Here is a 24,714-nt window from a genome sequence, read left to right as displayed (position 1 = left end):
TGAGCTCCTAGAGGTTTGCAATGAAATCCTGCAGCCGCCTTTTTTGGATAAGGTTGGGCACCAGTGATCTAACTGGTGAACCAACACCCTGACTTTCTAACTTCCACGCTTCTCTCCCCGGTGAACAGCCTCGCTTCCTCCATACGAGCCTTAATAAACGCTTCAAGCGCTGATCTGGTCCCTGGAAAAGTGGAGACAACTCGTGTTTGCAAACATGGAGTAGCCAGCGAGGGTGTTGGCCAGCTGGCCACTGAAAACAATAGCCTGACGCTTCAAAATCCGCTAGCATACATGCTAATGGCTTGGTATTCCGAAAACTGGAAAATGATCAACGACGGACATAAACAGCAAAAATGGGCTATTCATGCAGATTTCTGACAAGAAAACAAATGAAATGTCACAGAAAATCAGAATAACTTGCATTTAAAGATTTGATGTCCTTTTAAGGCATTAGAGTGCAGGATTAATGAACATAGTGTTTTTTTTATTAAATCAATCTTAACAACAAATTTAGACTGAAATTTGACGTGTTTTATTCATGAGGCCTCAGGTTATCAGCTGTGATCTTTGGTAACTGAGAGGAAGAATTTGTCACCTCCTCTGGCCCAAAAGAAAACTTTTATAGAAATACGGAATACATGCACGTCTTCTAAGCTGCTTCTCCTTCTGGTTCACAGGGGATGCTGGAGCCTATCCCAGCGGAAGGCAGGACACACCCCGGATAGGTCGCCAGTCCATCGCAGAGCAGACAGACAGACAGACACACACATTCACACTAGGGGCAATTTAGCACGTCCAATTGACCCGACTGCATGTCTTTGGACTGTGGGAAGAAACCAGAGCAGCCTTAGGAAACCCACACAGAAAAGACCCTGGTCGCCCGGCCGGGAATCGAACCCAGACCCTCCAAGCTTTGAAATGATAAAAATACAGTTAAAATGAATGTGATGGTGTTAATAGTGTTTTTGTTTTTCTTTATGTAGAATTTTAAATCATCTGATTTATTGCAGGGGTAGCGCGGTGGTTGGGGCTGTCGTCTCACAGCAAGAAGGGCCTGGGTTCGATTTCCCGGCCGGGTGACCACGGTTCTCTCTGTGTGGAGTTTGCATGTTCTCCCCCTGTCTGAGTGGGTTTCCTCCCACAGTCCAAAGACATGCAGTCAGGCTGTTTGGACCATGTTAAACTGCCCCTCGGTGTGAATGTCTGTCTGTCTGTCTGCCCTGCGATGGACTGGCGACCTGTCCAGGGTGTATCCTGCCTTCCGCCTGATGATAGGCTGGGATAGGCTCCAGTGACCCTGAGGGAGAAGTGGCTTAGAAAGTGTGTCTGACTTATTCAAGTTGACTTTCCCACTTCCAAAGAGCAACATCTCTGCATTTTTACAAAGCCACAAGCATTTGGGCTTATATACTTAGTTTAAAACTGGATGAGATGAAGGCTTCATCTCTTTTTCAGGTTATCACTGAGTTCAGGATAGTTTGATATTTGTGGTGAATCCAGTTGTGGAGTTTTCAGCGCAACAGAATCTGGTTTTGGGCTTCTCTGGCCAGCATTATTGAAAAATCCTCCACTTAATCTCTGCCGGGGTCAATAGATATTCTTTAGATATCCCCCTCCAAATAAGGCCATTAGACATTCAACAAGAGTTTGACTTGATTGTGTGTTAGGACTGAACGCATTTTGGAGAAAAGGTGTGATCTAGGGGTCCCTGATCACCTTAATCAGCCACTGATCATAGCGATCTCATAGCAAAGTGACAGCAGCTACCTGCATTTACTATATAGGCAGTGCTCTGTGCCTGCTTTAACCTTCAAAGAGCTTTTAGCCGGCTTTGTCCACCCAATATAACGTATGCTCAGAAACTTTCCCTTTCCAATGTTCGTTGTTTTTGTGTTTTAATACTAACCCATTAAGCGTAAGAGATGAGGTAGGCATGCTTTGTTTACACAGTTCTTAAATTTGAATTGTGTATTTAAGCTTTAGCTCCCACTTACCAGACCACATTTGCTCACTTTATGCAAGTCAACATGACCTACTTGTCATTCTCTGTGTGAGTTCTGTGGGGGAGTTCTGTGAATTCTAAGGGTAAAAGTACAAGTGAACAGCTGTAAACATTAGCTAGCTCTATCCCATCACATGCACGAGCTCCCCTTTAAAATAAAACCCTTTACTCATAATTTCTTTCACCACTGAAAACTCGACAGGGCATTAGTTCAGGATGGCTGGCGTGCAGGTGTTGCTGGGTTTGCTCTGCTTGAGTTCAGCCCAGGCAGGGAAGCTCTTAGTGGTTCCAGCAGACGGCAGTCACTGGATCGGAATGAAGCCTGTGGTGGAGGAGCTGGGAAAACGGGGGCACCAGGTGGTGGTGGTCATTCCAGAAGTGAGTATGAGCCTTGGGTCTTCAGGGCATACCACCACCATCACCTATCCAGTACCGTACACTGAAGAAGAGATGTACAAGAGCTTTACAGGCTTTGTGGTTGAAATCATCAGCCAGAACATCGTTACTGATCTGGACAGGTCCTGGAATTTCATCCAGTTTCTAGATATGATTCGCGTAGTTTCAGTTAGGAACCTCGAGACCCTGCTCTTCAACAAAACACTCATACAGAAGCTGAAAGACTGGGACTTTGACGCTGTTCTCACTGACCCCTTTGAGCCTCCAGGAGCCATTATTGCTGAGCACTTTTCCATCCCGTCCATTTTCATGCAAGTTAACCTCGCCTGTGGTGTGGACTTCCAGGCCACCCAGTGTCCAAGTCCAGCTTCCTACGTTCCACAACGTTATACGTTTTACACAGACCGGATGAGTCTCTGGCCGAGGACGGTGAACTTGATGAGGACTATTCTGCAGCCGATGGCCTGTAGATACCTCTATACCAGAGTTGACAAGATTGCCTCACGATTTCTGCAGAGAGAAACGTCCATGGTGGAGATCATGAGCCACGCGGCTCTCTGGTTGATGCGCTTCGACTTCGCCTTGGAGTTTCCTCGAGCGGTGATGCCCAACATGGTCATGATTGGAGGAATTTCTGCTGCTAAACCCAAAGCTTTGCCAACGGTAAGCCTTAAAAATCACTCTCTTCTGCCTGATATTTCATTTTCGTAACTGACCGTAACCATAAAACCATAAAAAATGATCTGTAGATTCATAGGTTGTTTAATATGTATATTTATTACTGTCACCCCATAAAACTAAAAATCTCATAGGTGCCCCCCTTAATCTTAACACTCATTAACATTCTGAAGACTTATGACGCTATCAAAGCTGGTTTTTACAGCAACTTCATGGAAGCTTCTCATTACTCTGAGGTTATTCTTGATCATGTTCTTTATGCTCTGTTGGATTGGATCACAGGCATGGTGTGGGACGGACAGCAACTAATCTGATCCTCAGTCCAAAACATAACCCTATATCACTCACTCTGCTCCTGGAGACTACCAACCCTACTCGACCCAATTACTGTCTTACAAAATGTTTGGTAAGCTGAATGAGGAGTTTTTGATTTGAGTTGCAGGTCAAACCTGCAGGAAGGTTGATCTCCAGGACGAGTGTTGATGACCACTGACTTAAACATATACATATATGTATAACATGTGTGTATATATATGTATATAAACATATATACATAAACGAAGCATATTCATTCGTGTTCTTTCGATTTTCTTCTTAACTTTTATTTATCTTTTTAATAGTTTATTTATTTGACAAGGCAACTTAGGGAAGCTGTGCCCTCTAAAAACATGCGAGTAGAGAGAGTCTTGGTCTGTTTTTTCGCCGAGATAAGTGCTGCTTTCACTCCCCTGGTCCGCCGCGGTGATGCAGCATGGCTGCTTTGTTTACACCCGGGACCAGCTGATCACGATGAAGCCAGTCGGCCTGACGACCAGGACAACGAACATTCCCGAAGAGCTTTGGAGACGGACGCACAGGGGATGCAGAGGGGGAATAAACCAGCGCACGGGGAAAGCGAGGGAGAGACGGCGGAGGCTTATGGAGAAGAGGGGATATAAGCCGTCATCATGAAAAAGAAATAAGAAAGTAAACTTTGGTGCTTTGATTTTTTTTTTTTTTTTTTTTTTGCCTGTCTTGTCTGGCAGATTTGCAATCAGAATTATGGTCAGACTGCGTTACTGTGCCAAACAGATTTACTTTTCCAAAATGAGCACTATAGATTATAGGCTCATCTTGTCAGTGTTTCTTTTTCTTTATTTATTTTTTAATTATTTGATTTCATTTTGTTTATACATTTGATATTTTAATGAAAATGTGTTAGCATCATGCCGGGGGGGGGGGGGGGGGGGGTAAAAAAGGGAAATAACATAAGGGCAGAAAAAAAGAAAAACACAGCGCAAATGCCACGGCGATGGTTCACCAACTGCTGCTCCTGAGAAAAGAGAAGAAAGTGTACCTGAGACGTACAGCACTTGGAGATACTACACAAATGACTGTGATGTATGTGTATGTGAGTGTGTGTGTTTGTGAGTGCAGTACAGTATAAATTTGTCACAAGATGCACTCAATATCGAGGGCAGAAAGCTGCGACAACATCCCCCCAGAGGCCAGAGGAAGGCAGAGAAAGACCAGGGAATCCCGCCCGCCGCGGCCCCCCCAGGAGCAGTGGAGACCCTGGGCCGTATCTCCCAGTGACCCCTGCATGCCCACCCCAGCGGAAGGGAGAGGGGGACTCCGGACAGCACCCCCCCCAGCCATGGAGCGCAGGTCCAGGGGAACCAGAGGAACCAGAGCCGCCCCCAGGATGCCCCTCCCCATCATGAGGCAGCAGCAAAGACCCAGCGCCTCATACGCCCGAGAGCCAACCACCACCCAGCAGGGCCCCATCCCCGCCGAGGGGCCTTGAACCGCCCCGGAGCCCAACCACCCAGGGGAGCGGGCCAACCGTCACGCCGGAGTACCAGGCCAGGCCCTGAAGCCCCAAGGCGCCCCCCATCTGGGGGGGAAGTAGCAACCACAGGGGAGCAGCCGGGAGAGGACCGGGGACAGCGATCCCCCGACCCAGAACCAGCTGTCCTCACATACACTCAACCTCATATATACATCTACATACCTTCACTCCCTTATATTCCTCCACCCCTATATATACACCTACGCACACATACCTCCACACCTATATACATTCCTACATACATACATACACCCACATATATACATACACATCACCCCAATATGTACAAACACCCACCCATATATACACCCCCCCGTCCCCCTAGATGAGGTGGGGGCGAATGGAAAGGCCAGCCAGTAACAGTTTGTATATGGATGCATACATGGGACGAACGTGCACACGTGCGGGGGGCGCACACACGGGAGGAACATGCACGACTGCACACGAGTCCGAGGGCGCACGCCAGGGAAGAATGCGCGCGGGCGCACAGACGCCCACACCCACCCAACCATACAATGCCACATGGCTGGCACCGCCATACCGGCCACCCTCCGCGGCGGGGGCGGCGGGGGCCCGGGCAGCAACCCCAGAACGCCAGGAATGCCCCCGGCCCAGCCCCTGTTCCGGCGTTCAACACCCCGCCCCGGTAGGGAGCAGGAAACGGGTGAGGGATGACCTTCCCACCCTTCCACCTCCAGTGAAGTGTTGAGTGCAGGAGTTGGTGTATATGAATGTGGGGTAGGGTGTGATACTATGGTGTAGTTAAAATTGGGGGGACAGGTGTGTAGGCAAACATGGGCTAAGCACCGGGCCACTGGTCTGCAGTGTCCATCTACACCGTCCCCTCAAAAGCCCTGAATGTCTAAAGTGCAGTAAAAACTGAGGGACAGACAGTCGTCAGGAGACGAGTGAGGCTATGACAGCGGGTCGACCTCATTGACCCCCGGCAACATGCCTGCCCCCAGGATCCTAAATGTATGAGTACTGTGTGTGTTTGTGTGTGTTTGCTTGGGTGGGGGAATAATGTATGTATGTGTGTGTGTGTGTGTGTGTGTGTGTGTGTGTGTGTCTGGGGGTGGATGGAGGGGGGGTATGTAGGTCCAGAGGCAATGATCCTCTGGAAGAGGAGAGCCAGCTGACTAGCTGGCTCATGAGGCTCCGCGTTTCACTGTCCCCCCGCTCGAGGCAGGATGAGGTCGGCCCGGGGAGGTCACGGAGACACCCTATGCCGCCACCCCGCCCAAGCCCCCACCTCCCCCACCGCAGAGAGCAGCCCGCCCAGCAACACCAACCACACAGCACCACATGCCCATGCGAACGCGGGCGTCCGCACATCCACACACCCCCCCCCCACCGCACACACCCCCGGACCCACACACAGCCCCCCCCCCCCCCCCCCCCCACACACACACACACCCCCACACATACACACACCCGTCCCACATATACATCTACCCTCATGTGTACCCACACATTCACTTAGACATATATGTACACCTAGACACATTCATCCTCTATATACACCCACACATCCACCTGCTCTCATATATACACCTACACATAGACCCCCACATCTATATACACCTGTACCGAACCATTCCAGTCAAACAACAACAGACATCAACGAGACAGAAGACAAGCTGGCCTGAGTCAGGAACCCATTGCCCCCAGTCCACCCCACATCCCCCCCACTGGACACCGCCCCAGCCCGCCACACAGGCACCCCAGAACCCCAAGGCACAGACCCGACGCCCCGATGCAAGGTCAACCCGCCCCACCCGGTGGTGCGCCCGCAGCGGCGCAAGCCATCCCCGCACGGGCAGGGACCCAGCATGGGGTCGGGCGGCTCTAAGGCATCAGGCCCCGGGTCCCGCCACTAGCCCCGGAGGGGAGGCTAGCTACCCCACCCAGGGCCTGCACCCGCCCTCCACGCATCCCCGGACCTGCACCCGAGGCAAAACGGCGGCGCCCCCCGAGCCCCCACCCATCCACCACCAACCAGGGCAAGCACACAGACACCCCAGGTCAGCCGCCGAGGCCCCCCAGCTTACTCAGGAAGTTACCGACACAAGCAGTCATCCCAGAGTCAATTCCCAGCCACCAACTAGGCCACCCGGGAGATGAAACCACAGCCAACCACCCCGACTAACTAGTGGAGTTGATCAGTGGGAGCCAAAGAGAGTTAAATTCCTCCAACTGGTTTTTAGAGGAAGCAGACATTCTTTCCAGACTAATGTGATCAAATAATAAATTTTTGTAAAGAGTAATATGTAGATCTTTTTTTTGCTTCCAGTTAATGAGGATGGTTTTCTTGGCGATGCATAGGGCAGTGAGAACTATGTGTGATGTATTTGCATCCATAACCAATTCACTGACGTCTCCTAAGATGCACAGTCTGGGTGAGGTTGGGATGCAACATTTAAGCCACGTGGACAAGTCTGTACATATCCTGTGCCAGAACATCTGAACAGGCCTACAATCCCATATAGCATGCAGATAGTTATCGGTTACATTGGCTGTACAGTGGGTGCATATGTTTGATTGTGCTAGGCCCATTTGGAACATCCTTTGTCCTGTATAATGTACTCTATGAAGGACTTTGTATTGTATAAGTTGTAAGTTGGGGCTTTTACTTATTTTGAAGATATTTGAACATATTTCTATCCAAAAGCTTTGATTTTAGTTTTGACTCCTCATGAAGAAAAGCCAAAGCCAAAGTGAAGTTTGCATTTTCTTTTGTGTGTTAGCGTTTTCACTTTAGATTTGGCCGTGAAAAACCAGAATAACGACTAAAATGAAATGACAAACAGGCGTTTTCAATTCATTTTTATTTTTGTCACAAACGGCTCGCGCTCATGTGAAAAGTGAAATTGTGAATGAAGGCATTTTCAGTGAAAGGGCAAAAAGAGATTTGCATTTACATTTTATTGTTTTCATTTTCACTTACTTTTTGGCAGGATTTGCCTCCTCGTACAGTCATTTGCACTGCGTCTTTCGTCTCAGGTTATAGATCTTATTACAGCTTGTTGTATTGTTTTATTTGTTTATCTGCCCGTAGACAGGATCTTTATATTTATTCCTCCTGTTATATTGTTTACACCCTTATTACGGTTACTGTACAGTGTTGTGTGTCTGATACTGGCTGCTACATTTCGTTCAGGATCAATACAGTATCTGTCTGTCTGTCTAGCTGTCTGTCTGTCTGTCTATCATTAAGGCATTAGGCGTGGCCACCTCATTAACATGGACAGCACAGAACTTATTTAAAGCTAGAATGTAACCTGAAGACTTTTTGTCCTGACACAGACACGTTTACTGTTATTGTGGTTAATGTCTGAGCCCTCATTAGCTGCTATTCTATATATGGACAAGCCACTGCCCTCGGCTTTCTTCTTGAGCGTTATGTAATATGTGTTAATTGTTGCCAAAGCACCTATAAGTTGGACCTTATTGTGCAAATCAGGTTTGACTCTCTGATTGTCTTAAATGCTAGTGTTTTGATTCGTGTGTACTGCCCACGAAGTGTGCCTGAATTTGTGGATTTTGCGAGAGGTCAAGTGACTGTGACGTGAAGAATCTTGTGTCTTCTATTCTGCTGCTGTTGGTCATGCGATGTGATGTGATTCTGGTTATAGTAAAAGCTGACCGTTTGAGCAGCAGGCACTATTTACAAAACAAGCCTATCCCACACAATTACTCAATGCACAGTCACACCTACTCCTCAAGACACACAGTGAACTTTAATCTATGTGGGACAGAGCTGAGGTCTGCTGTGGTTCGGCGTGATCTCTGTAAGGCCAGTAGCAGGTTTTCGGTGAAGATGTCTGGGTTACAGTCGCTGTTGTGTCTTTTCTTGCTGGGTTCAGTTCAGGCTGGGAAGCTGTTAGTGATCCCAGCAGATGGAAGCCACTGGACTGGAATGAAGCCTTTAGTTGAGGAGCTGGGAAGGAGAGGGAATCAGGTGGTTGTCATCATTCCAGAGGAAAGTCTCAGTATGGGTTCTTCAGAACATACGACCACGCTTAGGTTTCCAGTACCCTACACTAAAGCTCAGATACAGGAACTCATGTCATCAGGTATGGATTATGTTGTTAGTATAGACACGTCTGCTGATCTGGGAGGACTTCTGGGTTCTATCTTCAGTATGAATCAGAAGAATCAGAAGTTTTATTGCCATTGTCAATGAACAGGATTCACAGACGAGGAATTTGCTTCGGCATGAAGGTACAACATAAAAACAAGTAGTAATAGGCATGCAAAATTAAGTCCACATAAATAAATACTCTATGCAAATATATAGATAGAATGAATAAAAATAAAAATACAAAAGGCATGTACAACAGTACTATATACAACAGTGCAGGTGGAGTAGTGCAATTCAAGTAATGTGACCAAGGCAGGGTTATAAAGAGGTCACTTTACTTGAATTGCACTACTCCACCTGGATGGAGATACTTAAGACTTTGACAGTAAGAAATGTGAAGAGCTTGCTGTTCAACGAGGAGTTGATGAAGACGCTGAAGGACTGGGACTTTGACGCCATTCACACAGACCCTTTGGGAGCCATCGTCGGTGAATTCCTCAACATCCCGTCCATTTAAATTTACATTAACCATACATGTGGTGCTCACTTTCTGACCAGCCAGTGTCCAAGTCCAGCTTCTTATGTTCCACAACGACATACTCACTATTCTGACCGGATGGGCTTTTTCAGGAGGACTGTGAACATGTTGAGAGCTTTGCTGCAGCCCCTGGCCTGTAGACGTCTGTTCAGCCATGCAGACGAGATTGCCTCACAATTTCTGCAGAGAGAAACGTCCATGCTGGAGATCATGAGCCGTGCAGATCTCTCTTTAATGCGCATTGACTTTGACTGGGAGTTTCCGCGACCAGTGATGCCAAACATGGTCAAGATTGGAGGATTTTCTGTCACTAAACCGAAACCTTTGCCACAGGTAAGCTTTAGAAATGACACTGCCGAGATTGATTCTTGCAGCACGTAGTTTGGACCAGCCATGTGAAAACGTTATTAACTAACATCGTCTTTGGTCCAGATCTGCTGTTGTTTCCTCCAAGCATATCTTTGGTAATTGTGGCCAAAGACCTCCATTCTTACCTTCTCAGTCCGCAGCAGTTGTTTTAAAAATGCCTCTGGCTTTTCTAGATGTTATTTTGTGTGTGTCAGACATTGACTTTTGAGATGAGGTCAAGGCTTTTCTTCTCATGAGACCTCCATGAAGATCACAAATTTGCAGCGACATGACAGAGAAGCAGAGCCTGATTGGTTCTCTTGTGTGTATTCATAGTGTTGATTGGCTCACAGACAGAACCTTATAGAACTAAGGTAGAGTTTGACTTTGGAGAGAGAACCTTTTTGTGTTTTATTTTGTTTGTTTGTTTTTTAGATAAAAAGCCAAAAAATGCACACAACACGCCTCACAATGTTATGAGGTTGTCACATAATGAAAATATATGACTAACTCAGTCTCACCCAGAACAATTCCTAGGGAATCCAATTTAACCTGCCTCTCCAGGCCTAAAGGGTTGATTAAGGCCTGAAACTACTAGTTTGCTGCAGCGTTAACTTATTCTGACTTTAAAAATGAAAATAAAAAAAGTGGAACTTGCGCAGGGAAGGCCAAAGTTTTTCATACAACATACAATTACACTGTTTCCATCAAGCAACAGAGCATGATTTGGAAAAATGGTGTATTTTCCCAAACAGCAGTTATGCTACAGAAGAGGATAGCAGGGTTCTGACACAAAACGTCATCAGAATGTATTTATTACTTTCAGTAATTCAGTAACATTATTTTCACTGTGTGAACTGAGAACCTGAACATGAACATCAAGTTTTCCGGAGTGAATACAGCTTTCAGTCTAAATGGCTGATGTCCAGTGACAGCAGCAGTGTCTGCATGTTTGAACTAAGGAGTGTATATATGTATATATGTATCATGTATACAGGCAGCGGCTGTTTATATATACGTTTATATATATATATATGTTTCATATATACCACATATAGAGCCAGGAGCCAGTAAGCGTTTGTATCATTATATGATACAAAGTCATTTTTCAGGTTTTGGCGTACTTTGAAAGTGCCTGTTGTCCTTTACATTGCTTTAAATTTCATGATAAATTGACAAAAAGAAAAGGCCCAAAACTCTGGTTCCATTGACTTTCATTAAAAAGGAAGCAGGTTTTTTCCTTCTCCTGTAAAGTTACCATTTTATGTAATTTTATGTATATATATATATATATATATATATATATATATGTACCTCTCCATGGATCACCACATTATCGTGGTGGAGGGGTTTGCGTGCTTGAATGATCCTAGGAGCTGTGTTGTCTGGAGCAAAAGCTCCTGGTAGGGTCTCCCATGGCAAACTGGTCCTAGGTGACAGGTCAGACAAAGTGTGATCCATAATAACCCCTATGAAGACACAAAAACAGGACTTGCGTACCCTGCCTGGAACAGGGTTCCCGGGGCCCCACCCTGGAGCCAGGCCTGGGGGAGGGGCTCGCCAGCGAGCATCTGGTGGCCAGGCATTTACTCATGGTGCCCGGCCGGGCCCAGCCCGAAGGAGTTACATGAGTCCCTCCTCCCATCGACCCACCACCAATGGGAGGGGCAGTAGTAGGGGTTCGGTGCGTTGTGGATCGGGCAGTGTCCGAAGGTGTGGGCCTTGGCTTTTCTGATCCTCAGTTGCTGAAACTGGCTTTTGGAACTTGGAACGTTACCTCACTGGCAGGGAAGGAGCCTGAGTTGGTGCGCGAGGTTGAGAGATACCGGCTAGATATAGTCGGGCTCACCTCAACACACAGCTATAATTTTTATGGATAGAATTTCTAGGCGCAGTCAAGGGATGGAGGGTGTCCGGTTTGCTGACCTCAGGGTCACATCGCTGCTGTTTGCAGATGATGTGGTCCTATTGGGGACATCAGGCCGTGAACTTCAGCTTTCGCTGGATCGGTTTGCAGCCGAGTGTGAAGCGGCTGGGATGAGGATCAGTACCTGTAAATCCGAGGCCATGGTTCTCAGGCGGAAAAGGGTGGAGAGCCCTCTCTGGGTCGGGGATAGGCTCTTGCCTCAAGTGGAGGAGTTCAAGTATCTCGGGGTCTTGTTCACGAGTGATGGTACAAGGGAGCAGGAGATTGACAGGCGGATTGGTGCTGGGTCAGCAGTGATGCGGGCTGTTGTGGTAAAGAAAGAGCTGAGCCATAAGGCAAGGCTCTCGATTTACTGGTCGATCTACGTTCCCACCCTCACCTATGGTCATGAGCTTTGGGTAATGACCGAAAGAACGAGATCGCGAATACAAGCGGCCGAAATGAGTTTCCTCCGCAGGGTGTCTGGACTCTCCCTTAGAGATAGGGTGAGAAGTTCAGTCATCCGGAAGGGACTCGGAGTAGAGCCGCTGCTTCTTCACGTCGAGAGGAGCCAGCTGAGGTGGTTCGGGCATCTGGTTAGGATGCCTCCTGGATGCCTCCCTCGGGAGGTGTCACAGGCAAGTCCACCTGGGAGGAGACCCCGGGGAAGACCCAGGACACGCTGGCGTGACTATATCGCCCAGCTGGCCTGGGAGTGCCTGGGAATCCCCCTTGGAGAGCTATTGGAAGTGGCTGGGGAAAGGGAGGTCTGGGCTTCATTGCTTAGGATGCTGCCCCCGCGACCCGAACCCCGGAGAAGCGGAAGATGATGGATGGATGGATGGATACATATATATATATATTAGTCAGTGTTTATATCATATATCACATAGACAGTCAGTAGTTTAGCTCCTCTGTGACTGTAGTCTCTTATTGTCCACCGTGTGAGCGGCTGGGCTTCAGCCTGTTCTGATACAGACGAGTGGACAGACTAAACTAGGAAAGTGTGTTAACAGCATTAAACAATAGTGGCGTTGAAATTCAACACATTATTAATGCGTTAAATTTACATAAAGCACTAAGGCACGAGCTAATGTTGAAGTTTAACCCGAAGTCTTCTGCTTGTGACACAGAGACAAGCGTCATTGTGGTTAATGATTGATGACTAGGATTTCTTCTGGACAACCTAAACTGTTAGGTTAGTTCGCCAAAGCACCTGTTGGTTGGACTTTATCGTGTAAAATGAGGTTATGCTCTCTGAATTCATGTCTTATTATTTTAATAAGTGTTGATGTTTTAAAAGCTTAGAAAGATTTGTGTGTGTGTGTATTTAAAATTTGGTTGAATTCGTTTTCCACTAAAAGTAAAGTAAACAGATCTTGGCGGTTCTGCTCTGGAGACTGTCGACAGTAGGCAGCTTTTTATATTTGGTTGAATATTAACAGATACGCTTACTAAATGGTACATTTTGTACACTTTATTGATATACAGGTTTATCCTGCATGGGACAGAACTCAGAACTACAAAGCAGAGCACAAGGTATTGGGTTCTTGGTGAAGATGTCTGGGTTACAGTCGCTGTTGTGTCTTTTCTGGCTGGGTTCAGTACAGGCTGGGAAGCTGTTAGTGATTCCAGCAGATGGAAGCCACTGGATTGGGATGAAGCCTTTAGTGGAGGAGCTGGGAAGGAGAGGGAATCAGGTGGTGGTCGTCATTCCAGAGGAAAGTCTCAGTATGGGTCCTTCAGAACATACGACCACGCTTACGTTTCCTGTACCCCACACTAAAACTCAGACGCAAGAACTTGTATTGGCCTACATGGATGAAAATCTTAACACAGACCCATCTGTTGATCTGGGAGGGCTTCTGATTTCTTTCATCACTGTGGAGACATTTAAGACTTTCACAGTAAGAAATGCGGAGAGCTTGCTGTTCAACAAGGAGTTGATGAAGACGCTGAAGGACTGGGACTTCGACGCCATTCTCACAGACCCTTTGGAGTCTCTGGGAGCCATCGTTGGTGAATTCCTCAACATCTCATCCATTTATATTCAGGTTAACCATCCATGTGGTGCTCACTTTCTGGCCAGCCAGTGTCCAAGTCCAGTTTCCTATATCCCACATCGATATACTCAGTATTCCAACCGGATGGGCTTTTTCAGGAGGACTGTGAATGTGGTGAAGGCTTTGCTGCAGCCCCTGACCTGTAGACGTCTGTTCAGCCATGCAGACGAGATTGCCTCACGATTTCTACAGAGAGAAACGTCCATGCTGGAGATCATGAGTCGTGCAGTTCTCTGGTTCGTGCGCTTTGACTTTGCCTTTGAGTTTCCTCGACCAGTGATGCCAAACATGGTCATGATTGGAGGATTTTCTGTCCCTAAACCAAAACCTTTGCCACAGGTAAGCTTTAGAAATGACACTGCTGTGATTGATTCTCCCAACAAGTTCATGAACACTTGAGAAGTTTTGAGGTTTTACTTGATTGTGTTTTCCACTGTTTGGGTTGGACCAGTCATTATACGATGGTTTTAATCAACCTTGTTCTTGGTCCAAAACTGCTCAATTCTTCTCCCAGTATACCTTTAATGATTGTGGCCAATTGTTACTACTTTTACTGCATCGGTCCAGAGCAATAGTTTAAAATACCTCTGGCTCATGTAGATGTTACTTTGTGTATATGAGACCTTCATGTTTGTGGTAACATCACAAATAAGGTGGGTTTTTTTTTACTCATGACACCATGAGGATCATTTTTCTGCAAACAATAGAACGGTGCACCACTGCTCCTGTGCCATCTAAACCTTCCTTCAGGTCCTTTGCTGTCATATTAGCTTTGTGGCCAATGTGCAAAACAGTTCTACCTGAGAGTTTTCTTGCTCCTCTAGATCTTACCTTGACTTGCACTGACTTCCAGTAATAGCCATTGTTTTCCATGGACTTAATTCTCAGTCGTGGTCACAGGTAAGCTTTAGAAATGACACTGCCATGAGTGATTCTCCCAACAAGTTCATCAATGCTTTTCATAAATGTGAAGCTTTCCAAGATCATGTTTACTGTGTCTGTCTAGATTGGATCATTTGTTGGGATGATCTGTAACTGATTTGGTCCTTGGTGCAAAATGTAGCCTTAACCCTACATCTGTCCAGTGATCACCTGCTGTGCTCCTGGAGATCTACCTTACTGCAAACATCCAACCATATTCCATCCCAACTAATCTATCTAAATATGTCCTTTCAAACCGACAGGAAAGCAGGGTTTGGGACTGCTGACCTAAACATGCCTGAACCACAAACATTCACTCTTACATTAAACCATAATCAAAAGTGCACAATCACAGAATATCTTGTGCCCGTAAATAAATTATTAGCATCTCTAATCAACTTAGAGGCTTAGATATTCAAACTCTGTGATACTGGGCCACTGCAAGTAATATTCTGTTATTACTTAAAATATTATAGTGAATTTTCCATACTTTTAAGAGACATTTGACATTATGTGTCCTAGTATGCTGTCCGATGCCTGCCACTGTTCCTGGATGTTTCAAACATGAAGTTGCGCAGCCACTTCTCAAAAAACATAAATAAATAAATAAAAACATGGAAATTTCATAATTATTCCTCTTAAAATTGCTCTGAAATTTTGTTCTTTCACATCTTTAGGCTCATCTGAGCAACAATGGAAATTTCAGAATTAGTCTAGTCTATTTCAGTCCATTTATCAGATATAAAGTCAATCAGTATATGTATCATATATTTCAGAAGTGGTCAATGAGTTCATACATCATGTGTATCATATGGGGTTAGTGTGCGTATGTATCACATATATGCCAAATATAGTGATGCCAAACATGGTCATGATTGGAGGATTTTCTGTCACTAAACCAAAACCTTTGCTACAGGTAACTACAGGAACTTCCCAACAAGTTCATGAACGCTTGTGTTCTACATGGTTTAGATTGGACCAGTCGTTATGTGGGATGGTTGTTGACGAATCTTGTCTTGGGTCCAAAACTGCTCATTTCTTCTCCCAACGTACCTTTGGTGATTGTGGCCAGTGGGTTTAATTTATACTTTTTGCCATCCAACCCTTCCTTCAGTTTGTGTGCTGTCATATTAGTTTATTTTTGTGGCCAACATGCAGGCAGTTGCATCTGCCAGTTTTCTTTGTCCTCCAGGTTTTGGCTTGACTCCCACAGTTCCCCTTAACTGCCATTTCTTGGCATTTTGGACAGTGGATATTGCACAATGGTAGTTCTTTGATATCTTTAATAGTCTGTTGAAGCTTTTTAGGTTTTACTTTGCTTTACTTTCACATCTGGAGTAGCTGCTTAAAGGAATCCATGGTTTTTGAATGTTGGCGCAAGTGTTGAAGAGACAGTTTGTTTTGCTTTGGAATCGTCAAACTGACCATTCCTACTGACAATACTTGACCTGCCTCCTGAGGCCAAATGAGTTCATTAAGGCCTAACAAGGAAAAACATATGTTTGCTGTGGAGGTTGTTTTTGCTTCTTCTGACTGCTGGCTAAGTGACAAAGTATCCAAAAAAACTGGATTTTTTTATTATTATAATGATGCTACAGAAGAGAATCCTAAGCTTCTGACTGACACTAAACTTCATCAAAATGTGTGCATTACTACTTTTAATTTAACGTTATTTTCATTGTGTGAACTGCGAATTTGAGCATGTGCCGCAGAGTGAACAGTTTCCATCCTTCATTACAGACACCCGGTGAGAGCAGTAGTGTCTGCACGTTCCAACCAATGAGTGTATATACCATGTATACGCTGTATACAGTCAATGAGGGTATTTCATATATATCATATATCAAGCCACTGAGCGTATATCTCATTTAGCATATATGGCCAGTGAGTGTATACATCATATACTCTCAGAAAAAAGGTACCACACTGTCACTAGGGTGGTACCCTAAGGGGTATATCACAGTACCTTTAGTCAGGGAATATAACTGAACCATAATCCACTGAAATTATATTTTCTAAGCTGTACTGACTCCACACACCCTGCCTCGCTTCAAGGCTTTTAATTAAATGACTGTTTTAAAAAATGTGTTTATATAAAGATACAAATATCTACTTTTCCACTGGGAAAAACCTATTTAAGGTACACAATTGGACCTTAAAACCACTGTTGTACCTTTGAGGGAACGTTTATGCTGTTTGTACCTTGATGAACAAATTATGTACCTGCATGGTACCTTTATTTCTAACAGTGCATCATATCTACAGTCAGTGAGTGTGTGTGTCATATATACAGTCAACAGGGAAGTTTATTCATATAGCACCTTTCACACACTGCCGTAATTCAAAGTGCTTTACAAATGAGAAAATACAGACTCATTTCAAGTGAAATGGGGCAACTACAAATCAAATTATAAGTTAAATTCAAATAAAGAGTGCCGTGACAGAGGAGAAGGTCTCCAAATGCTAAGTGTTCAGACAAGTCGGCAGATTTTAGTATCCTCTGTCAGGATTAGGACTAAGTCAGTAGTGGGCTGACAGAAGCTTAGCTTGTGTGTGAGGCACAGTTGAATAGATGTTTTCAGTCTATTTTTTTAAAGATGCTCTGAGCACATCTCACAGCTTCAGGAGGTTTATTCTAGCTGACGGCAGTGTGATGCTCAATGTGGCCTCACCATGTTTAGTTCTGGTTCTAGGCACTGTCAGGTGGTCAGACTCCACTGATCTGAGGCTTCTTTTAGGCCCATATTTCACCAGCATATCAATAATGTAAGTAGGACCTTGTCCATGTAATGGTTTAGAAACAGGAAGCAGTGTTTTGAAATCTGTTATGGATTTGATGTGGCTGTTGAAGCAGGGTTCTGAGTCGATTTGGACATTTAAAGCCTTAGAACTTGGACAAGTAACCGCCTTCCTTTTTCCAAATATTATTACTTCCGTTTTGTCTTTGTTGAGCTGTAGGTAATTAAGGGACATCCAGTTTCAATGAGTTTGATGTGTTTATACACACTGTCTATAGGACTGTCGTGGTCAGGTGAACAGGCGATGTAAATCTGGTTGTCGTGTATAGCTATGATGGGCAATTTTTTGGTCCTGCAGAATTCGGCCGAGTGGTAGCATTTGAATGTTAAAGAGAAATTTAGGACCGTTCCCGAGAGTCTTACCCAGTTTTCCAGTCTATCTACAAGGATATGATGCTCAACCATTTCAAAGGCACCACTAAGGTCCAAAAGCACCAGAATTGAAATTTTACCTGAGTTGAAGTTTAGACAGATGTCATTTCGGATCTTTGCTAAAGCCATTTCAGTACTGTGTTATGGGAGAAAGCCAGGTTGACCGTTATCAGAGCTTAAGAAGTGGTTAGGCCACATAAATGACGATCATGCTGCTGCGGCTGAACTAAAACTATCTAATTAACCATTGCTCCACCTGTTTTCCCCGTTTTGTGTCCTAACATTTTATATTAACGCTGTCTACTATCCGGTGTGGTCCAGAGGAGGATGGGTTCCCCTTCTGAGTCTTGGTTCCTCTCAAGGTTTCTTCCTCTTGCTCTTTCCTCTTGCTTTCCTTGCCACTGGCACCATTGGCGATGCTCTTTGTGACAGCACCGGTTGTAAAAAGCACTACATAAATAAACTTTGAGTTGACTTGACATGATTTTACCCTAAAAAGGGAGATTAGAAATGGGTCTGTAATTGCTTAAGGGAATTGCAATTGCAGTAGGATCTAGATTTTTTAAAATTATTATTGTAAAAGTGGTTTAAAAACTGGTCTTCAGTCATTCTGGAAAAATACCTGAGGTTGTTGAGTCATTTACTGTTTTACATTTACAGAGGATTTGTTTTCAAGTAGTTAAAAGCATCTTTGAGGAACTTTGCAGGTAAGACATTAAGGCAGCAGGAAGAAAGCTTCAAGCTAAACATTTTCCCTGAGAATTTTGACTCTGATACTAAAGTCAGACAGTTTAACTAGATTTTTTCTGTGCTGTATTATGTGATGAGTAGCTTCATTTACTGGCAGGTGGGGTCACTGTGGCCTGTGTGATGCTTGGTATCTTGTCTTGTCTTTGAGAAAAGCAGCAAATTCATTGCACTTTCTCTAGACAGACAACGCGCTCCTTGTAAGTCGCTCTGGATAAGAGCGCCTGCTAAATGCTGTAAATGTAGAGACTGAGAGAAATGCAGGATTCAGGACTGTCTGGCTATTTTTGTTTAAGTTATAATTTTAAGGCTTTCTCTGTACATATGATCGTGAATGTGGAGGCCAGTTTTTCTTAATTTGCGTTCAGCTTTTTCGGCATTGTGTGAGCTTTTATTGCTTCTGCACCCCTCCATGAAAGAATTTTGTCTACAATAAGTGTGTGTGTGTGTGTGTCAATGTGTTTATCTTATGCATCATGTGTACATCAATGAGTGTATAAATCATATGTGTCATACACTATATTTCCAAAAGTATTCGCTCGTCTGGCTTCACACGCATATGAACTTGAGTGACATCCCATTCTTAATCCATAGGGTTTAATATGATATCGGCCCACCCTTTGCAGCTATAACAGCTTCAGCTCTTCTGGGAAGGCTTTCCACAAGGGTTAGGAGTGTTTATGGGAATTTTTGACCGTTCTTCCAGAAGCGCATTTGTGAGGTCAGACACTGATGTTGGACGAGAAGGCCTGGCTCACAGTCTCCACTCTAATTCATCCCAAAGGTGTTCTATGGGGTTGAGGCCAGGACTCTGTGCAGGCCAGTCAAGTTCTTCCACACCAAACTGGCTCATCCGTGTTTTTATGGACCTGCTTTGTGCACTGGTGAGCAGTCATGTTGGAACAGGAAGGGGCCGTCCCCAAACTGTTCCCACAAAGTTGGGAGCATGAAATTGTCCAAAATCTCTTGGTGCTGAAGCTTTAAGAGCTCCTTTCACTGGAACTAAGGGGCCGAGCCCAACTCCTGAAAAACACCCCCACACCATGATCCCCCCTCCACCAAACTTTACACTCGGCACAATGCAGTCAGACAAGTACCGTCTCCTGGCAACCGCCAAACCCAGACTCGTCCATCGGATTTCCAGATGGAGAAGCGTGATTGGTCACTCCAGAGAACACGTCTCCACTGCTCTAGAGTCCAGTGGCGGCGCTTTACTCCACTGCATTCCACACTTTGCATTGTGCTTGGTGATGTAAGGCTTGGATGCAGCTGCTCGGCCATGGAAACCCATTCCATGAAGCTCTCTACGCTGTTCTTGATCTGATCTGAAGGCCACATGAAGTTTGGAGGTCTGTAGTGATTGACTCGTCAGAAAGTCGGTGACCTCTGCGCACTATGCCCCTCAGCATCCGCTGACCGCTCTGTCATTTTACGTGGCCGACCACTTCGTGGCTGAGTTGCTGTCGTTCCCAATCGCTTCCACTTTGTTATAATCCCACTGACAGTTGACTGTGGAATATTTAGTAGTGAGGAATTTTCACGACTGGATTTGCCCTCAATAAAAGTCGCTTAGCTCCGCACATGCGTCATGGACACAGTGTCTGACAGTAGGGATTGATTTTCATTGGTTTATCTAAATACTTCTGTCCAATTACAGGATAATTTCTTCATTCAGTACTCATTATTGTACAACCCCAATCCCAGTTGGGATGCTGTGTAAAATGTAAATAAATAAAAATAAAAACAGAATGCAATGATTTGCAAATCCCATCACAATAGAACACAGAACACGTATCAGATGTTGAACATGAGGCATTTTACTATTTCTTGAAAAACACTAACTCTTTAGAACTTGATGGAAGCAAAATCTCAAAGTTGGGACAGCGGCAACAAAAGGCTGGAAAAGTAAATGGTACTAATAATAAAAAAAAATGCTGGATGAGCAACTAACTCACATGACTGGGTCTAAACGAGCATTTTAGAGAAGCTGAGTTTTTCAGAAGCAAAGATGGGCAGAGGTTCACCAATCTGCGAAAAACTGTGTCTAAAAATTGTGGAACAATTTCAGAAAAATGTTCCTCAATGTAAAATTGTGAAGACTTTGGAAATCATTTACTGTAGATAACGTCATCAAAAGATTTGGAGAATCTGGAGAAATCCCTGAACACAAGGGACAAGGCCGACGGTCAGTATTGGATGCTTGTGCCGCCTGAGGCCAGAAGATCACTATGTTAAAAACAGGCCTGATTCTGTACTGAAATCACTGCATGGACTCAAACACTTCCAGAAATCACTGTCTGTGAACACAGTTCGCCATGCAATCCACAAATGCAAGTTAAAGCTGTATCATGAAAAGAAGAAACCATATGTCAACACGATCCAGAAATGCTGCCGTCTTCTCTGGGCCAGAGCATCCAACATAACAGCATGGCTTCAGTAAAGAAGAGTCCGAGTGCTGAACTGGTCTGCAGTCCAGACGTTTCACCAATAGAAAACATTTTGTGCATCATGAAAGAAGAATGGGAGAGGAATGTTGTCCCAAACTCCAGCAACTGCTCTCCTCACTTCCCAGATGTTTACCAACTGTGATTAAAAGATGAGGGGAGTATAATACACGGCCCTGTCCCAACTTTTCTGAGATGCGTTGCTGCCATCAAGTTTTAAAAGTTCATGATTTTCATGACGTGTAAAAAGTCTCACTTTCAACCTCTGATATGCGTTCTGTGTTTTTTGCAAATCATTGCATTCTGTTATTATTTACATTTTACAGTATCCCAACCTTTTTGGAATTGGAGTTGTAATCGGTTCCTGGACCCATATTTCTGTAAAGCTGCTTTGTGACAACACTCATTATAAATAGTGCTGTACAATGCATTTGAATTGAATTGAATTGAATGGAACCTGCAGTCTTCAATATTTAAATAAGAGTGCTACAGTCACTGAGTCATCACAGTGCCGTGTGAACAGCTTGGCTTCGGCCTGCACTGATATCAAATCAAATCAAATTTATTTGTAGCGCTTTTTACGACTGATGTCACAAAGCAGCATCACAGAATTCCAGTAAAGAGTTTTGACATGAATGTAAAACCCCCAGGTAAGCAGGCCAGGGGTGACAGTGGCAAGGAGAACCTCCCTCAGAGCTGAGGAAGAAACCTGGGGAGGAACCAAGGCTCACCAGGGGGGACCCGTCCTCCTCTGGTCAGACTACCTACAGAGTTATTATACTACTAATATTAATAGCAGTAGTATTAGTAGTAGTAATAGCTAGGAGTCTATGAGAACATCAGTGTAGGATGGGCAGCTAGTCCAAGGTAGGTGGTGGTAGCTGGGCCGTGGGCAGCTGGTCTGAACTAGGTAGCAGGAGGGCTCGACAGATGGACAATACAGACAGGTCAAAATGTGTCACTAGGAAAATGCGTTAACATGATTAAAACATATGTGGCCTAGAAAAATGAAGCACTAAAGCACAAGCTGATGTTAAAATGTAACCTGAAGTCTTTTCTGACACGGAGATATAGGTTGTTGCAGTTAATGATTGATAACTCAGTTTTAACTTAAAGTTTTATGTAATGTGTCTGAAATTTGTTAGGTTGCCAAAGCAGCTGTCAGTTGGACCTTATGGTGTCTACATTCAGCCAGGTGTTTTAGTAGATTTATGTTTGTTTACATGGTGGTCGTGGTTGTTATTTGCTTAAAGTATACAAATCCTGTCTGTTCTAGTCTGGTGACTGTCAACGGTAGGATGAAGTTCACTATACATCACTGACGTAGGTTTACCTTATCTTTAAACTCAGTGTTGAGTAAACGTGTGCGTTGATATACAGTTCAGTTTAAAGTGGCTGTACATTAACCCATATGCTTACTCAGCACTGCTTTTTAAGTACAGATCCTCCTACTTCAGTGATATATAGTGAACTTCACCTCATGGAGTAGAACCTAGGACTACTTTTCCGTGATCTCCCCAATCTGAACACAAGGTATTGGGTTCTTGGTGAAGATGGCTGGGTTACAGTTGCTCTTCTGTCTTTTCTGCCTGGGTTCAGTTCACGCTGGGAAGCTGTTAGTGATTCCAGCAGATGGAAGCCACTGGACTGGGTTGAAGCCTTTAGTGGAGGAGCTGGGAAGGAGAGGGAATCAGGTGGTGGTTGTCATTCCAGAGGAAAGTCTCAGCATGGGTCCTTCAGAACATACGACCACGCTTACGTTTCCTGTACCCTACACTAAAGCTGAGATACAAGCATTTTTATCATCCTGTATGGATTCTGTTGTTAGCAGCGACACATCTGTTGATCTGGGAGGACTTCTGGGTTCTTTCCTCACTGTGGAGATGCTTAAGAGTTTGACAGTAAGAAATGCAGAGAGCTTGCTGTTCAATAAGAAGTTGATGAAGACGCTGAAGGACTGGGACTTTGACGCCATTCTCACAGACCCTTTTGAGCCAAAGGGAGCCATCGTTGGTGAATTCCTCAACATCTCGTCCATTTATATTCAGGTTAACCATCCATGTGGTGCTCACTTTCTGGCCAGCCAGTGTCCAAGTCCAGTTTCCTATATCCCACATCGATATTCTCAGTATTCCAACCGGATGGGCTTTTTCAGGAGGACTGTGAACATGGTGAGAGCTTTGCTGCAGCCCCTGGCCTGTAGACGTCTGTTCAGCCATGCAGACGAGATTGCCTCACGATTTCTGCAGAGAGAAACGTCCATGCTGGAGATCATGAGTCGTGCAGATCTTTGGTTCCTGCGCTTTGACTTTGCCTTCGAGTTTCCTCGCCCAGTGATGCCAAACATGGTCATGATTGGAGGATTTTCTGTCCCTAAACCAAAACCTTTGCCACAGGTAAGCTTTAGAAATGACACTGCTGTGATTGATTCTCCCAACAAGTTCATGAACACTTAAGAGGTTTTGAAGTTTTACTTGATTGTGTTTTCCACTGTTTGGGTTGGACCAGTCATTATACGATGGTTTTAATCAACCTTGTTCTTGGTCCAAAACTGCTCAATTCTTCTCCCAGTATACCTTTAATGATTGTGGCCAATTGTTACTACTTTTACTGCATCAGTCCAGAGCAATAGTTTAAAATACCTCTGGCTCATGTAGATGTTACTTTGTGTATATGAGACCTTCATGTTTGTGGTAACATCACAAATAAGGTGGTTTTTTTTTTTTTACTCATGACACCATGAGGATCATTTTTCTGCAAACAATAGAACGGTGCACCACTGCTCCTGTGCCATCTAAACCTTCCTTCAGGTCCTTTGCTGTCATATTAGCTTTGTGGCCAATGTGCAAAACAGTTCTACCTGAGAGTTTTCTTGCTCCTCTAGATCTTACCTTGACTTGCACTGACTTCCAGTAATAGCCATTGTTTTCCATGGACTTAATTCTCAGTCGTGGTCAGTTTCTAACAGTAGGTACTGGTTTTCATTGGTCAATCTAAAAACTTCTGTCCAGTTACAGGATCATTTTATTTCTTTATTTGGTCTTCATTGTTGCTTATTTACTGTTTCATTGCTCATTGTGTTATTGTTTTTATCCGCTGTCGTTCAGAGGTGGATGGGTTCCCATTTTCATTCTTTGGTCCCTGAAGGTTTCTTCCTCTTGCTCTAAGGTTGTTTACCATTGACTCTGTTGCCCTTGATGATGTTAACTGGGGCCTGGACCCGTATTTCTGTAAAGCTGCTTTCTGATGACGCTCATTATAAACAGTGCTATGCAAATACATTGGAACTGAATTGTATGGAACTTGTAGTCTTATGTTCAGTATTTGAACAAAAGTGCTAGAATCGCTGAGTCAACACAACACTGTGTGAGCAGCTGGGCTTCAGCCAGCACTGATATGGATAGAAAGAAAGAAAGAACAAAAGAACGTACAAACTTTATTGATCCGGGAGGGAAATTGCAGTGTTTCAGTAGCAGGACATATAATTTCACACAAACTATGCAGAAAAATAGAAATAAATCTAGACAGCAGTTAAAGCAGAAGAGAAATAAAATAAAGTATAAAAGTATCTATTTACCTGTTTCCA

The 24,714-nt window shown here is 44.5% G+C and overlaps 3 protein-coding genes and 1 pseudogene across 3 annotated transcripts in view; all 4 read left to right on the top strand.

Moving 5' to 3' along the window:
• The first annotated feature begins 2,192 nt into the window (after positions 1–2,192).
• Positions 2,193–24,714, top strand: part of LOC108413752 (UDP-glucuronosyltransferase-like) — an 80,437-nt gene continuing 57,915 nt past the window's right edge. The window contains exon 1 of the mRNA XM_037539294.1: positions 2,193–3,061. Within this exon, the coding sequence (XP_037395191.1) occupies positions 2,219–3,061 (843 nt within the window). The 5' untranslated portion in view covers positions 2,193–2,218. The remainder of the gene's footprint in view (positions 3,062–24,714) is intronic.
• LOC108414250 lies at positions 8,728–9,910 on the top strand (annotated as a pseudogene).
• On the top strand, positions 12,989–14,260 carry LOC108414249 (UDP-glucuronosyltransferase 1A3-like). Its single transcript, XM_017687077.2, has 2 exons — positions 12,989–13,030; positions 13,275–14,260. Exon 2 carries the CDS (start codon positions 13,286–13,288, stop codon positions 14,243–14,245), a length of 960 nt encoding a protein of 319 aa, XP_017542566.1. The 5' UTR covers positions 12,989–13,030; positions 13,275–13,285; the 3' UTR covers positions 14,246–14,260.
• On the top strand, positions 22,679–23,584 carry LOC108414248 (UDP-glucuronosyltransferase 1A1-like). The gene has a single exon (XM_017687076.2). It carries the CDS (start codon positions 22,682–22,684, stop codon positions 23,582–23,584), a length of 903 nt encoding a protein of 300 aa, XP_017542565.2. The 5' UTR covers positions 22,679–22,681.

The sequence above is a fragment of the Pygocentrus nattereri genome, chromosome 6, assembly GCF_015220715.1.
Source record: "Pygocentrus nattereri isolate fPygNat1 chromosome 6, fPygNat1.pri, whole genome shotgun sequence".
Lineage (NCBI taxonomy): Eukaryota > Metazoa > Chordata > Actinopteri > Characiformes > Serrasalmidae > Pygocentrus > Pygocentrus nattereri.
The sequence above is the reverse complement of the archived record's forward strand: the minus strand, read 5'-3'. Positions and strand labels throughout refer to the sequence as shown.

Excerpts from the sequence above, each read along its gene's own strand:
- LOC108414248 (XM_017687076.2), top strand. The coding sequence starts at position 22,682 with ATGGCTGGGTTACAGTTGCTCTTCTGTCTTTTCTGCCTGGGTTCAGTT.
- LOC108414249 (XM_017687077.2), top strand. The coding sequence starts at position 13,286 with ATGGGACAGAACTCAGAACTACAAAGCAGAGCACAAGGTATTGGGTTC.